The sequence below is a fragment of the Myxocyprinus asiaticus genome, chromosome 9 (assembly GCF_019703515.2).
Source record: "Myxocyprinus asiaticus isolate MX2 ecotype Aquarium Trade chromosome 9, UBuf_Myxa_2, whole genome shotgun sequence".
Taxonomy (NCBI): domain Eukaryota; kingdom Metazoa; phylum Chordata; class Actinopteri; order Cypriniformes; family Catostomidae; genus Myxocyprinus; species Myxocyprinus asiaticus.
The window spans coordinates 33,835,750-33,853,078 of record NC_059352.1 but is presented as its reverse complement, the minus strand read 5'-3'; the positions used below and the strand labels follow the sequence as shown (position 1 = coordinate 33,853,078).

Here is a 17,329-nt window from a genome sequence, read left to right as displayed (position 1 = left end):
TAAGACCTGCTAAGGACCAGATGATTTTTATTATGTCCTGATACGTAAACCCATAGAATTCAAGGTGGGTGTACTTTCTTTTTCACAAGACTGTGTGTGTGTGTATATATATATATATATATATATATATATATATATATATATTGCAACTTTATATAGACACTGCTAGCCAAAGGTTTTGCTCTTATGGAAAGAAATTGCTACTTTTATTCACCAGTGGCATTCAACTGATCACAATGTATGTCAGGACATTAATAACATGAAAAATTACTATTACAGTTTGAAGAACATTTTCAGAACTGCTTAAACTACAAAGAGTTTTCATCAAAAAATCCTCCACGTGCAGCAATGACAGCTTTGCAGACTCTTGCCATTTTAGTTGTCAGTTTGTCCAGATACGGTTTGTCCACGCTTCCTGTAGCACTTGCCATAGATGTGGCTGTCTTGTTGGGCACTTCTCATGCACCTTACATTCTAGCTGATCCTGCAAAAGCTCAATCAGGTTAAGATCCATAACACTCTTTTCCAATTATCTGTTGTCCAATGTCTGTGTTTCTTTGCCCACTCTAACCTTTTCTTTTTGTTTTTCTGTTTCAAAAGTGTCTTTTTCTTTGCAATTCTTCCCATAAGGCCTGCACCTCTGAGTCTTCTCTTTACTGTTGTACATGAAACTGGTGTTGAGCAGGTAGAATTCAATGAAGCTGTCAGCTGAGGACATGTGAGGTGTCTATTTCTCAAACTAGAGACTCTGATGTACTTATCCTCTTGTTTAGTTGTACATCTGGCCTTCCACATCTCCTTCTGTCCTTGTTAGAGCCAGTTGTCCTTTGTCTTTGAAGACTGTAGTGTACACCTTTGAATGAAATCTTCAGTTTTTTGGCAATTTCAAGCATTGTACAGCCTTCATTCCTCAAAACAATGATTGACTGACGAGTTTCTAGAGAAAGCTGTTTGTTTTTTTTTGCCATTTTTGACCCAATATTGACCTTAAGACATGCCAGTCTATTGCATACTGTGGCAACTCAAAAACAAACACAAAGACAATGTTAAGCTTCATTTAATGAACCAATTAGCTTTCAACTGTGTTTGATCAAATCAAATCAAATCACTTTTATTGTCACACAACCATATACACAAGTGCAATAGAGGGTGAAAGTCTTGGGTGCAGTTCTGAGCAACATAGCATTCATGACAGTGATGAGACATATACCAATTTACAATAAACATCAGATTTACACAACACAATTTACATATCTAATGTACACATAATTACACACAACACAATATACAAATAATAATATACAATGAACAGAATACAATACACACAATATAGAATACACATTATACAATAAAATAGTATATAAAGTATATATAAAATATACAGTAGGTTGTATTTTACTGTATTGACATTCAGGCTGTTGGTTGATAGTCAGTTGCCAGTGTGTTGTTAAGAGATAATATAATTTATGGCAGTCCACTGTGAGATAAGATTAATAAAGTGCAGTGCTGATGTATATTGGTCGTGAGAGATCAAGAGTTCAGAAGTCTGATTGCTTGGGGGAAGAAGCTGTCATGGAGTCGGCTGGTACGGGTCCTGATGCTGTGATACCGCCTGCCTGATGATAGCAGTGAGAGCAGTCCATGGCTCGGGTGGCTGGAGTCTCTGATGATCCTCCGAGCTTTTTTCACACACCACCTGGTATAGATGTCCTGGAGGAAGGGAAGTTCACCTCCAATGATATATGTCTGGCAGTTCACACCACCCTTTGCAGTGCTTTGCAGTTGTGGGCGGTGCTATTGCTGTACCAGGCAGTGATGCAGCCAGTCAGGATGCTCTCTATAGTGCTGGTGTAGAACCGTGTGAGGATGTGGTGGTTCATTCCTAACTTCCTCAGCCATCTCAGGAAGAAGAGGCGTATTGTTTTGGTCGGAACAACATCCTCTACGCACTTTCTGATGAAACACGTTATGCTATCAGTGTATCTCTATGTCGTCATCAGAGGCGGACTGGAACATCTCCCAGTCCGCATGATCAAAACAGTCTTGTAGCATAGAATCTGATTGGTCCAACCAGCACTGGATCGTTCTGAGGGTGGGTGCTTCCTGTTTCAGTTTCTGCCTGTAAGCGGGCAGAAGCAGAATGGAAGAGTGGTCCGATCTGCCAAATGGTGGGCGGGGGAGGGATTTGTAGCCATCCGGAAGGGAGAGTTGCAGTGGTCCAAAACCGTGTTTAAACTGATGTGTTGGTGGTATTTTGGTGTGATTGATTTGAAATTGGCTTTGTTAAAGTCCCCAGTCACAATGAAAGCGGCCTCGGGGTGCGCGGTTTCCTGCTCACTAATACTCCCATACAGTTCCTTGAGTGCCCGGTCTATGGCGGCTTGGTTCGGAATGTAATAATGACAGCTGTGAACTCCCTCGGTAGCCAGAATGGTCGACACAGAAGCATGAGAAATTCCAGATCAGGAGAGCAGAAAGACTTGATAGAATGTACATTCCTTTGATCACACCAGGATTTGTTGATCATAAAACATACACCACCACCTCTGCTTTTACCTGAGAGGTCTTTCGCTCTGTCCGCTCAGTGCATGGAGAACCCCGCGGGTTTGATGGCTGAATCTGGAATCTCAGCAGACATCCAAGTTTCTGTAAAGTAGATAATGAGATAATGCAGCAGTCCCTCGTCTCTCGTTGGAAAGAGATCCGTGTTTGCAGCTCACAGAGTTTGTTGTCCAGAAACTGAACATTTGCCAGTAGAATACTGGGTAGTGGGGGTCGATTTGCGCAACGTCTTACTCTGATGAGAACGCCGGCTCTCCTTCCCCTTTTCCTTCTGCATTTCCGCGGCCGGGCTGCCCAGACAAAGGGCTCCACTGCCATGTTTGTAAACAGTGGGTCGGCATTGAGGAATTTAAAGTCCGGTTTACGGTGTGCAATTGCAGAACCAATGTACAAAAGTATACACATATACATATATATACATATACACACATACACATACATACATACATACACACATACACATACGCAGTGCAAATTTATATGCAAATCTGCTTTATACACTGCAAGGGAATGTAATGGCAGAAGAGGTAGGATGTGTTGGATAAATATAAAAAGACTTAACTGTGAATTGCACATAATTATTGCTCAATGGGGCAGTTTTAACTGAGATGGATAGCCTGAGGGAAAAAACTGTTCCTGTGCCTGATGGTTCTGGTGCTCAGAGCTCTGAAGCGTCGGCCAGAAGGCAACAGTTCAAAAATGCAGTGGGCTGGGTGAGTGGGGTCCAGAGTGATTTTTCCAGCCTTTTTGGAAGGGTACAGTTCTTAAAGGGAGGGCAGGGGGCAACCAATAATCCTCTCAACAGTCCGAACTGTCCTTTGTAGTCTTCTGATATCCAATTTTGTAGCTGAACCAAACCAGACAGTTATTGAAGTGCAGAGGACAGACTCAATGACTGCTGAGTAGAACTGTAGCAGCATATCTATCTATCTATCTATCTATCTATCTATCTATCTATATATATATACAGTATATACATAAAACCCTAAAGGCTGACAAATCTACACCAGACAAGTTGTGCAGAAGGTTTCACTTTCATAGGTTTCATAGAAGCTTTCCTGATAACATATGCTTGAGGTGGGTTTTTCTTCAGGCGTATTTGTCCCGTGATGAGGCACAGGCCCAGACTGCACGTAGTCTGGCGGAGAAGGACACACTGAGAGGTCAACTCATGGAGCTACAGGAGAAGGTGTTCACCATGAATGTCTTTAGCAGACAAAGAGAGGAAAGACAAAAATCCAGGGTAACATTCACTCATCAGCCATTCCCATTTTATTATAAATTTGAGACCTTGATCAACAAGTTGTTACAGCACACATTCATTATTTTGACTGGGTAGAAAATGCTCACTTGGATAAATTCAGACCTGAGCCCAATATAGCACATTCACATCAACATATTGTAAAATTATTTTGTGAATTCAGTAAAATGAAATACAGTAGATATGTGTTACCTAAACACAAGCACATTAGGCCTTTATTTTTAACATTATGTATCTTGCATGAACAGGACAGGAAGTTCAGTTGGGAGAGCAGCCGAGACTCAAGCAGTGAGTGCCCCCCATGCAGCTCCCCTGCCAGAGTACGTCTACGTCGCATGGATGCCCTCCACCCTGAGTGTTTCCACTTGTATGACACCTCTGAAGTAAAGTTATAACATTTTGATCATCTAAGCATAGTGTGAATTGAATAATTATGGATGTGTATGGGACCATCATTGCCATGGTTTATTAAATACTTAAGCAATATCACACAAGCAAGAGTGCTGTTATACTATATATCAGCATGGTTTAGATTCAGCCTTAAATATAAGGGGGCAGACCAGAGTATGGCAGGTAATCACAGATTCAATAAAACAGAATGACTGCAACATTTCTATAACATTTCAGTAAGACACAATATGGCTAATTATTTAATCTATTTTTACTCAGCTAATGAAAATAGTTACAAACAAAGCCAAAGCAGAATCAATCAACCATTGCGTGTTACAGAGTAGTGCACAGATTGACACCCTGTTTGGAAAGCAGCGAACACAGACAAGCGGAGTGATACATAAACTGAAGTGTCCCAGTGCTATTATACTAAATATTAGCACTCTTGGAATACCTCTGGTACATTCAGATTAGAGGATTAATTACATATATTATATTACATGTAATTATATTACATATATTTTATCGATGCAGTATTCCAACAAGCCTGAAATTTCTTCAAAAATCGAGGTTACAGTGAGGCACTTACAATGGAAGTGGGACAATTTTTTGGAGGGATTAAAGGCAGCAATGTAAAACGTATTTTATAAAAGAACTTCCATTAATTCTTCTGTTAAAACTTGTGTATCATTTTAGCTTTAAAGTTGTTTAAATCACAATTTTTAAGGTTGTTTTAAGGTTTACTCGGTTAGGTTGTAATTGCAACGAAGTTGTAAAATTGGATATAACCTTTCACAGAAAAGGTAAGTGATTTATAACAATAAAATCATGTTAACACGCAAATTGGTTATGTCTTGTGACCATACTTTTGAAACAGTATTTTAACATTTACAGATCGGTAGGTCGATTGGCACCATGCAGGGGTCGGATGTGTGAATGGCAAGCTCAGCGCACTTTGCTAGTTTTTAATTCTTTTTGTGTCTTAAACCAGTGAGATTCGATACACCTTGCTACATAACTGTTCTATGAAGTCAACATGTCAAAGAATTCAAAATACCCCAGATAGGGTTGCAGACCAGGGACTCAGTTTGGAAGGTGCGGTAGGAGAAATCCAGCGTCAGCTGTAGAGTATGTCTGTAATACTGGCGACGGTCTTGGTGGATTTGGAGGATCTTGCTGTAATACATCGATTGATCACTGTGATGGAGACTAAATTCTCATTGGTTACAAGAATCGGGGACATCGAGAAGTGGATCGATTATCTGGAGTCATCGGAGGGGGAATTAGCTGCTAACCCGCTAACCGGTCTGGGAAAAGTTGGGAGACTTAGAGAATCGTAACTGGTGAAACAATGTCCGAATTATTGGAATTCCTGAGCGTGAGGCAAAATTTAGCAATCCGATGGCAAAGTTGTCGTGGGGGCTCATGGGCGTTCATGGACCTTTTGAGTTTAAAGGGATTGTCGCTGGTTGGTGCTTTCGTGCGTGTGGTTAATGCGCACATTTTTCTTTTTTCTGTTTGTTTTGTTCGGGGGGATGTCCGGGGGTTGATTGTTTCACTAATGGGGAATGTGGTCTGTATAATTTTGTTTTTGACACACAGTTTATTTTTTTTATTATATCAATATGTCAGTTGTTAATATGAATGTATTATCTCTCTCCACATGGAATGTAAATGGGTTGGGGGCACCCCATAAAAAGAAGGAAGGTTATTTCTTTTCTTAAACGTAAGAAATATGATATAGTGTTTCTTCAAGAAACACATCTCTCCCCGCAGAAAGCTGGAAAATTTGGGAAGATATGGGGTGAACATGTTTTTTTTAGTGCTGGCTCAAGTAAGAGCAAGGGAGTCATTATATTGGTAAATAAACATCTACAATTCAAATGTCTCAAACAGATTAAAGATAAATTAGGAAGAGTAATTATTGTGTTAGTTGAAATTCAAGGGCAAAGTTTGATTTTGGCTAATATTTACGCACCTAACGTTGATGATCAAGGCTTTTTTATAGATCTTGAAGGGATGTTGCAAGCCGCTGGCACCCCTCATGATATAATATTGGGAGGAGACTTTAATCTTTTGATGGACTCAGTCCTTGATCATAGTGAAATGAAAGTGTGTAAGCCCCCTAGAGCAACACTGACGCTTCACAGGATGTGTAAAAATCTTGGTCTTACAGATATTTGGAGACTTTTGAACCCATCTGGTAGGGACTATACATTTTTTTCATCAGTCCATAAGATTTATTCTAGAATAGATTTTTTTTTTTATATCCAAATCCCTCATTTCATCTGTTGTTGATTGCTTAATTGGAAATATCTTAGTCTCAGATCATGCTCTGGTGAGTTTAAAGGTGTTGCCATATACAGAGAAAAATAAATCATATAGTTTACGCCTTAATGTGTCCCTTTTGCAAAATCCTGATTTCCAACAAATGTTAAAGACTGAAATCAGTGTTTATATGGAGACCAACTGGTCCTCAGTATCTTCTGTGGGCGTGGCTTGGGAGGCACTTAAGGCGGTTCTTAGGGGTCAGATCATACAGTATGCCTCATTCATTAAAAAATCCAAAGCACAAGAACTTGTGGAGTTGGAAGGAAATATTAAAAGTGCCAAGGCAGAGCTGAAGTGCCGTATGTCATCTGATGGCCTCAGAGAATTGACCCGATTTAAATATAGATATAATACTATTTTGTCACGGAAAGTGGAGTTTTGGTTATTCAGGGCAAGACAGTCATACCTTGAGTTGGGTGACAAAGCAGGAAAACTTTTGGCTAGATATATAAAGCAGAGAGAGTCTTTTTCTATCATTCCCTCAGTGAAATCTGCTTGTGGTGAAATATTTACCTCGGCTATTGATATTAATAATGCCTTTAAAGAGTTCTATCTTGATCTTTATGGTTCCACGTCTTCATCCACTGATGAAGATATTAGGAACTTTGTGGAACCATTAGATCTCCCTAAACTGACGACTGTGCAAAAAAATTCTCTTGAATCTGAGATAAACTTGGAGGAGCTTGGATGGCTTTTCCTCTGAGTTTTTCAAATCTTATGCTACAGAATTGGCTCAACTTTTGTTAGAAATTTATACAGAATCATTAAAGAATGGAAAGCTTCCTCCAACCATGACACAAGCCTGGATCAGTCTGAATCTAGTCATAAGCACGTGTAAAAGTTACCGCCCGATTTCCCTGATCCAGTTAGATGTAAAAATGTTGTCCAAAATTCTGGCTAATCGATTAAGTAAAGTTATGACATCACTTATACATATAGATCAGGTGGGGTTTATTCGAGGCCGTAGCTCTTCTGATAATATTAGGCGTCTCATCAATATCATCTGGTCAGTAGCGAATGATCAATGTCCAGTTGCTGCCATCTCTCTTGACGCCGAAAAGGTGTTTGATATGGTAGAATGGGATTATCTTTTTAAGATTTTGGAAAGGTATGGGTTCGGGAGTACATTTATTGGTTGGATTAAGTTACTTTATAGACACCCTGTAGCAGCGGTGAAAACAAATGGGTTAAATTCAGATTATTTTACTCTGGATAGGGGCACCCGGCAGGGTTGCCCTCTTTCCCCATTATTGTTCTGTCTTGCCCTGGAACCATTAGCAGCCGCGAAAAGAAAGGAAGATGATTTTCCAGGGATGACGGCGGGAGGTGTGGCACATAAGCGTCTGCTTTACGCAGATGATATTTTATTATTCGTCACCGACCCTACTAGATCTATGCCTTGCCTCCACAGAATTATTAACTCCTTTTCCAAATTCTCAGGATACAAAGTCAATTGGTCTAAATCCGAAGCTTTGGCTTTGACAGCGTACTGTCCAGTAACGGCCTTCCAGCCGGGTGCCTTCCAGTGGCCCAAACAGGGAATTAAGTATTTGGGAATTGTATTGTCTGATTTAGTCAGAGTTAATTTTGATCCCTTAATAAAAAGGTTTTCGAATGATGTGGACAGGTGGGCTTCATTACACTTATCGATGATTGGGAAGGTTAATGTTATTAAAATGAATTGTATTCCAAAATTTAACTACCTGCTACAATCTCTCCCTGTAGTTGTCCCCCTCTCTAATTCAAGCAATTTGATAGCATAGCGAAGTCCTTCATTTAGAATGGTAAACGTCCCAGGTTAAATTTCAGTAAGTTACATAGGCCGATTGACAAAGGTGGGTTAGGCCTACCCAAGATTTTATATTATTATTATGCATTCAGTCTTAGACATTTGGTTCATTGGTCGCTTCCATCTGAGAGAGCTCCTGGTTTTGTATTGAAAAGGAAGTTCTTGCCATCTCGCCACTGCAAAGCCTTTCGATCAAACTAGCTGGAGAGATTAAGTCGCACCCCGTTATTTTGCATTTGCACTCGATATGGACAAAAGTGTCCAGAGTGTTTAATTCTGATATTTATTTAAACGTAGCCTCGAGCATATGGCTGAACCCTAAACTATGTATTAATAAGTCCCCTTTCTGTTGGTCAGATTGGATTGTGAGGGGGGTTAATACACTTGGTGACCTGTATGAGGGTGGAGTATTGAGATCTTTTGAAAATTTGATTCAACATTTTGGGAAACCCAGATCTCAATTTTATAAGTATTTACAGCTGCGCCACCTGCTCTGCTCTGTTTTTGGGAGTAGCATACACCCCCCTAGAGCGGCAGATACTCTGGAAGTGGTGATTGCTGCTTTTGGGAAGGGTCATGAGGCATCAGTGTAATACTCCCTGTTAATTCAGAGTCTGGGGGATGGAGCTTTAAATTCTCTCAAAAGATTATGGGAGAAAGATTTAAACTTGGTATTGGAGGAGGGAGCGTGGGCAAGGATTCTAAAAAACATAAAGTCTGCATCTAGAGATGCAAGGGTTCGCCTTATGCAATTTAAGATTTTACACAGATTTTATTGGACCCTCTCTAGATTGTATAGGCTTGGTCTTAAGGACACACCCATCTGCTGGCGATGCCATACTGAAGATGGAGACACCATCCATGTTTTTTGGGGGTGCCTTAAGATCCAAGAATTTTGGCTGAAGGTGCAAAGTTTTGTGTGTGATGTGTTGGGCACTCAGGTCTCTTTCTGCCCCAGACTCTGTATTTTGGGAGATAGGGAGGTCATGGATTTGGTAGATAAGTACATGAAGGACTGAGTTTTGACCAGTGTGATGATTGGTAGGCAGGTTATTTTGAGGAGTTGGAAGTTGGATGGAGCACCCTCGTTCCCAGAGTGGTGTGCGGAGTTGGGGAGGGTGGCTGCCTTCGAGGAGGGGTCGAGCATTAGGATGGGGGTTAGGGAATCTTACAATAAGAAATGGGGCAATCATTTAGCATTTTTGAGGGTATCTCAACGTGGGGCAGTGGAGGAAGTAATTTAGAGTTTAGTTTTTTTTAGCGGTGCAAACAAATGGATTAATTTCAGATTATTTTACTCTGGATAGGGGCACCCAGCAGGGTTGCCCTCTTTCCCCATTATTGTTCTGTCTTGCCATGGAACCATTAGCAACCGCGATAAGAAAGGAGGATGATTTTCCAGGGGTGATGGCGGGAGGTGTGGCACATAAGCTTTTGCTTTATGCAGATGATATTTTATTATTCATCTCTGACCCCATTAAATCTATGCCTTGCCTCCACAGGATTATTAATTCCTTCTCTATGTTCTCAGTTTACAGAGTCAATTGGTCTAAATCCGAAGCTTTGGCTCTGGCAGCGTACTGCCCAGTAACAGCTTTTCAACCAGGTGCCTTACAGTGGCCCAAACAGGGCATTAAGTATTTGGGCATTTTATTCCCAGCAAATTTAGAAAGAGTTAATTTTGACCCTTTAAAAAGGTTTTCGAGTGATGTGAGTAGGTGGGCTTCATTACATTTATCTATGATTGGGAAGGTTAATGTTATTAAAATGAATTGTATTCCAAAATTTAACTACCTGCTACAGTCTCTCCCTGTAGATGTCCCCCTCTCTTATTTCAAGCAATTTGATAGCATAGCGATGTCCTTTATTTGGAATGGTAAATGTCCCAGATTACATTTCAACAAGTTACATAGGCCGATTGACAAAGGTGAGTTAGGCCTACACAAGGTTTTGTTTTATTATTATGCATTCGGTCTCAGACATTTGGCTCATTGGTCGCTTCCATCTGAGAGAGCCCCTCCCTGGTTTTGTATTGAACAGGAAGTCCTTGCCCCTATTTCGCCATTGCAAATCCTTTCTATCAATCTAACCAGAAAAGTTAAGTCACACCCCGTTATCTCGCATTTGCACGTGGTTTGTACAAAAGTGTACAGAGAGTTTAATTCAGACATTTATTTAAATGTTGCCTCAAGCATATGGCTGAACCCGAAATTACATATTAATAAGTCGCCTTTCTGTTGGTCAGAGTGGATTAAGAGGGGGTTACTACACTCAGTGACCTATATGAGAGTGGAGTGCTGAGATGTTTTGAAAATTTGGTTCAACATTTTAACATTCCTAGATCTCAGTTCTTTAGGTATTTACAGCTGCGCCACCAGTTCTGTACTATTTTTGGGAGTAGTATACACTGATGAGGCAGATACTCTGGAAGTGGTGATTACTGCTTTTGAAAAAAGTCATGAGGCATCGGTGTATTACTCCCTGTTAATTCAGAGTCTGGTGGATGGAGCTTCGTCTTCTCTCAAGTGATTATGGGAGAAAAAAATGTTCCGGGGGAGGGGTTTAATGTGAATAATTGATTCAGTTTTTTTTTATTTTGTGTTTGTATATTTTATGATTAGAATCAATAAAATTGTTTATAACAAAAAATGAAATTATAAGCTTCCCTCCAAAAAAAAAAAAAAAAAAAAAAAAATACGGATTGGCTCCATTCACTTCAATTGTAAGTGTGTCACTGTAATCTTGATTTAAAAAATATATATATATATATAAGAAAAGGGATAAATTTAAACACATTTTTGTGGTAATCAACATTATGCCACTAATTCTGTCGACTGCTCTTAAAGATGCTGTAAGTGATTTTAGTCTTTCTGGAATTTCCACAAATTTAGCCACGCCCCCTTTATCCAAAATCCCACACTCCAAAGATACCAAATGAGCTTTTTTGAGACCAATGCAGAGCAGAAGCAAAAACAGCAGCAAAATAGCACCCTAAACTGACAGATGTTATGAGCAACATGGCATAAAATATTGCATTAAAGCTGAAGTTTGTAATTTCAGTGACACTAGCGCCACCAAATGGAATTGCAAAAATAAAAATTTTCAAAATAGTTTTCTGAATACGCCCCATGCCTGCCATTGGACAAACAATGAAATAGTCCCGCCCCCAACACAACTGGTTAATGTTGTTAGGGTAGGTCTAAACGGGTCACTCAAAACTAAATAATTTTCATAGTACCATAGTTCTCACAGTTTAAGAAAATTAACCTCTGAATGGCTTACTTATAGGTCTCTCTGCGTATTAAGCTGGAACAGAATTTTAACACAAAGTTACATATTTCAGCCTTAAGCTTCATTAAGTCGCTGCAACTACAATAATGAGAAAGCATCAGAGACCACAGCCCAGACACTTTTATGTTTGCTGTTTACAGAGTCTAGTGCGGTCACACACTTATTTCATTAATATCTTTCCGAGAGTAGAATTTTTTTGCATAAAAAAAAAAAACAAAAAAAAAAACACCAACTCATATTGAACCCAGAATATTCCTTTAATCTTACTAAATCAACCTGACAAATAAGGTTTACGCCAACAAAAGGCTTTAAGGAACTTAGGTGTGGCTTGATGACTGGCTTGATACCAGCAGGGGAACACCAAGAACACAGAATACAGTATTATTCCTTTGACCACTTTATTCATTATTCATATAGGCAGAAGACAGGTTTAGGACAGGAGTATGTAGAGGTGTAAGCAAGTATGTATATGGAAATGTACAGTTTCTAAATGGAACACTAAATACAAATTACAATTCAATTCAAACAGGACAGCACCATTTCATATTATAAAATAAACTTATAACAAACATGGAAACATAAACAGTGTGAAGGAAACTAAATGGAATTAACTTGGATCATGGATGTGCACAAACAAAGGATAAGGAGTTCAGGGTGTTATACAAGTTGCTTCTCAATTGTGACAGAATACTTATTCAAAGCAGATGGTTATTAATCAGTGCTTACATTAGAGTAGAGTTGCTGTGATTGGAAGATGGACAGCGGTATAATTGATTAAGCTGATTGGCAATTACTCAGGAGCTGAGGTTTGAATATGTAAACATACTTGGGTGTGGGAAAAGTGCAAATGCGAGAAAGAAAACAAAACTTTAATAGAGGTTTAGAACAATTAGAAATAGATCCTTGAGGTAACATTTGTGGGTTAACATTTTTTTGCAATGTTTTTCAGCCAGCGAGAATGTTCTAGTACCTCATTAGCTTTTGCAGGAAACATGTATTATTGATTATTACTGTTGGAGTAAATAAGTTTTAGTGAAATCGTCATGGTTACTAAACACAAGAGCTAGGATTCTAGAGCTAACCTTCCTTGAGAGTTGGAATAAGCCAGTGCTTTAAGGTGCTCCCATACAAAACATCATGGAGAGGATGAACTCCATATCTTAAACCTTTATCAATTTGCAGCTGTTCAGTTTGTAAGTGAATGTTTATTACCATGCATTAAATCTTAAAATTCAGTTTAGTTTGTGTGTGTCAATCTTTAACAGTTCACTGATGAAGGAATCAGCAGTGTGTGTTCCAGTCAAGTGGAGCCTCCCTGTTATGAATCTCTCCGTAGACGAGAGTTACACTTCCCCTCCAGCAATGACAGGTGAGATATTCACTGGTGTGCTGCTCATACAGTAAATCATTGTAAGATACATTTCCTCCCCCCTCATACATCATAACTACATCTTATTTCTGTCTGAGGCACACTTTTTATTGCTAAAGCTTTTCTGTTTGTATGTGTACAACACCCATTAGTGTTTCCTATTTCCTAGTCTTTGTGGTCCTAACATCTCATCTAATTGTATTATGAAGGATGTTCCACTAACTCAGGGACATAATCATAAAACAAACTCGTAAACTGACAGCGGTCATTGTTTAAGTGTGTACAAGTTAAAGATGTCATGTATTATATATGTCTGTGTTTGAAGTAAAAAAAGTCTATGTTCCTTTTCTCAGCAGTCAGGAGCTGATGGATGACTCTTCCCTTAGCATTCTAGACCTGGATAATGATTTTGTTTTCATTAATGAAGGTACTTCCTCCTACATTCCATTGCTTTTCATATTAGTTAAAATGTAATTCTGTCACATTTGTGTGCACTCAGTCACACATATTTGTGGCTATTTGAGTGGATCATAATGGAACATTAAGCCCCTGTTTACCTCCATCCTGGGAGAGATAACACATACTGCTTGTTTATAATTTACTGTAGATGTTGATGAGCCAAGATTGTCAGCATCTCTTCCCTGTCCCATTACCAAGAGGAGCCCTTCCGACAGGTACAATGACCTTTAAAAGCTAACAAACATATTTATTTTTTAAACGGTCACACTCATAAGCAATTAAGTGTTGTATAAACCTAGTTTCTCCAGAGCATCAGTTCCACCCTTCCTAGTGCGCGCCAGACCCCAGGCCCTGCGTATTACTGGTCGCGTGGTCACCATCTCTGTCCATGGAGAAATGCTGTTGAACCAGCTACAGGTCATCGGGGGAAATAAGACGGGCGTGTTTGTGTATCATGTGACCGAAGGATCATCGGCTCATAGCGCTGGCATCAGCCATGGAACTCAGATACTCCAGGTGAGATGTTTGTGTTTTTTATGCCCTGAAGCTTGAAGAACATATACAGATGAACCTAGGGTTTTCTAGAATTTCAGCTCTTAAGTTTAAGGCCACGTCAACATTTAAACATTTTATATTCGTTTTCTGCATTAAGTTTGAGGGAAAATTTGCAGAATTCTGTGGAAGGAATTGTAACGTAGTAAAATGTGTTAAATGGAGCTGAGAGAACTACAATATTATTGGTAGCTGAAAGCATACCCAAATTAGCCAAAATAGTTAATAAGGGGTGGGGGATGTGTAGAAATTTTGTGAATGACAGAAGCTGCAATTCTGCAGAAATCAGCGGAGAACAGATAATGATGATTATATAGGGATCCGGGGACGTTCCCTGTGAAATTTGTAAAAATGTAAGCATCATTGGGGTAGTATAGGGACAGGAGAAACTATGGTGATTGATAAATTGACATCATGTAGCCGTAGAGCAGGGGTGTCAAACTCATTTTAAGTCCCTGGCTGGTTTGGACTAAATGTCATCTTCTGCGAACAAGTACTGTATACAGTAGGAGTACCCACAGAGTGTGCATGCATAGTATATGCACATGTTGTCATTTTGCTGTGAAAAATTAACAGGATTGCCCGGTGACAGTGTTACTCACAGATGCTGTTTGTCCGCTTAAGCACCCAGGCCCACCCGTGGCTACGTCAGTGAGCTTACTTACTGATGTGTCATCCATCCGAGAGTTGATGACCATCTGTGATGCCACTCGACTAATTTTAGAACAATGCAGCACATAGTATTATTCTCATATATATACACGGATGATCCAAAACATTATGACCACCTGCCTAATATGCTGTTGGTCCTCTGCATGCCACCAAAACAGTGCAGAAACGCTGAGGCCTGGACTCTACAAGACCCCTGAAGGTGTCCTATGGTATCTGGCACAAAGACATTAGCAGCAGATCCTTTAAGTCCTGTAAGCTGTGAGGTGGAGCCATGGTGGATCAGACATGTTTGTCCAGTACATCCCACAGATGCTCAATCGGATTGTGATCTGGGGAATTTGGAGACCTTGAACTCTTCATCTTGTGCCTCAAACCATTCCCAAACAATGTGTGCAGTGTGGCAGGGCACATTATCCTGCTGAAAGAGGCCACTACCATCAGGGAATACTATTGCCATGAAAGTGTGTACCTGGTTTGCAACGATGTATAGGTAGGTGGCACGTGTCAAACTGACATCCACATGAATGGCTGGACCCAGGGTTTCCCAGCAGAACATTGCCCAGAGCATCACACTCCCTCTTCTGGCTTGTCGTCTTCCCATATTGCATCCTGGTGCCATCACTTCTCCAGGTAAACGGTGCACACGTACATGGCCGTCCACGTGATGTAAAAGAAAATGGGACTCATCGGACCAGGCGACTTTCTTCCACTGCTCCAAGGTCTAGTTCCGACGCTCGGGTGCCCATTGTAGGTGCTTTTGACGGTGGACAGGGGTCATGATGGGCACTCTGACTGGTCTGCGCTACACAGCCCCATATGCAGACCAGACGTGATGGCCTTTGTTTTCCTTCCACATCGATGAGCCTTGGGTGTCCAACACCTTGTCGCTGGTTTGTGGTTTGTCCCTCCTCAGACCACTGTCAGTAGGTACTCACCACTGCTGACCGGGAGCACCCCACAAGCCTTGCCATTTCAGAGATGCTCTGACCCAGTCATCTGGCCATAACAATTTGGCCCTTGTCAAAGTCGATCAGGTCTTTACTCCTGGCCATTTCTCCTGCATTCAACACTGTGACGAGGAGGAGGGCGTGGCCGGGCCATGATGGAGCACGGTTGGCGCTGAATCAGCTGATCAGCGGGAGAGCGTGATAAGGGGCGGCCGGAGGTGCCAGTGCGAGAGAGAGAGACACATGTAGCCACGTTGCATGTGCATCTGTGTCCTTATGTTTTATGTTGTTTTAAGTTCATTTATATCATTAAAGTTTGTTTACTGTTCAGCCAGTTCCTGCCTCCTCCTTGCCTGTCCTTACAGTGGTGCCGAAACCCTGGAGGGAGGAGGGATGTGCTGTTGCGGAGTCCTCGCCGCTGCCATCCGCCAGGGGAGAACCGATGCTGTCTGCTGAGAAGGGGAAGAGCGGTTCAGTCCCCCAGGGGCCGGAGGTCTCACTGCCGTCCGCCGGGGAAGAGCGAGTTGGCATCCGCCAGAGGGCGGAGGAGCGGTTGAGGACCAGGCGACAGCGTGTCCGGGAGCCGACTATTAAGTTCTTCTCTCTCTCTCTGTCTCTGTCCGTCTGTCTGTGTGTGTGTGTGTCTCTGCTCACCCTTTCCCTCTCCCCACGCCTCCCCTTGTCTCTCCCCCCAGGTTCACAAGAGGCGGGGTGGACCACCGGCTAACAGAACTGCTGGGAGGGCAGCGTCCCTCAGACTGGTGGCGCCCCGGCCTGAATTGGGTGGGGGAGGTGTGTGATGAGAAGGAGGGCGTGGCCGGGCCATGATGGAGCACGGCCGGCGCTGAATCAGCTGATCAGCTGATCAGCTGATTTATGTTTACTGTTCAGCCGGTTCCCAACTCTTCCTTGCCCATCCTTAGACCATTATAAACACGTTGATTATGAGAACTGATTGTTCGCTTACCATCTAATCTACCCAGACCCTGACATGTGGTCTTGTTAGGAGATGATCAATGTTATTCGCTTCACCTGTGAGTGTTCATAATGTTTTGGCTCATCGGTGTATATATACATATAGGCCTACTGTGTATGCTGTATTTATGAGAATAATTCTCATAATATATAATTTATGTGTATATGTGTGTATATAAATAAAATATATATAAGTTTGGCTTCTTCCATTGTAATTCTCTGTATATAGGAATAAGACATTCACATCTTTCTCAGTTGCAGATGGTTCAAAATGCTGCTGCCAGCCTTTTGACAGGTGTATGCAAATGTGAACATATAACTCTTGTTTTAGTTTTCCTGCACTGGTTGCTGATTCGTTACAGAATTTAATTCAAATTATTACTATTTGTTTTTAAGTCCTTAAATGGATTAGCATCATCCATCTCTCTGATCTATTGTCTGCTCACCAGCCTGGGAGATCACTCAGGTCCTCCGATTAGAGGCTTTTGAGTGTTCTCGGGTCTAAATTGAAACTGAGAGGTGACCGTGCCTTTGTAGTAGTGGCTCCTAAGCTTTGGAACTGCCTACCTGTTTTTATTAGAATTGCCTCAACAGTTCAAGATTTTAAATCAAAGTTTAAAAACTCATTTATTTTCACTAGATTTTAGTCAATCTTAGATGTATTTTGATGTGTAATTTTTTTAATACATTGTGTACCTCTGTGTGTACTGAAGAATTATGAATGTTTTTAT

General features: G+C 40.9%; 1 protein-coding gene across 4 annotated transcripts in view; it reads left to right on the top strand.

The window, feature by feature from the left end:
- LOC127446612 (caspase recruitment domain-containing protein 14-like) overlaps window positions 1-17,329 on the top strand; it is a 41,766-nt gene that overhangs the window by 10,744 nt on the left and 13,693 nt on the right. For 3 of the 4 annotated variants that reach the window (XM_051707669.1, XM_051707666.1, XM_051707670.1), the window contains exons 8-13: window positions 3,656-3,805; window positions 4,072-4,206; window positions 12,890-12,993; window positions 13,347-13,420; window positions 13,601-13,667; window positions 13,752-13,968. In XM_051707669.1, coding sequence (XP_051563629.1) covers window positions 3,656-3,805; window positions 4,072-4,206; window positions 12,890-12,993; window positions 13,347-13,420; window positions 13,601-13,667; window positions 13,752-13,968 — 747 coding nt within the window. The remainder of the gene's footprint in view (window positions 1-3,655; window positions 3,806-4,071; window positions 4,207-12,889; window positions 12,994-13,346; window positions 13,421-13,600; window positions 13,668-13,751; window positions 13,969-17,329) is intronic. The other variant, XM_051707668.1, reaches the window with a different exon arrangement.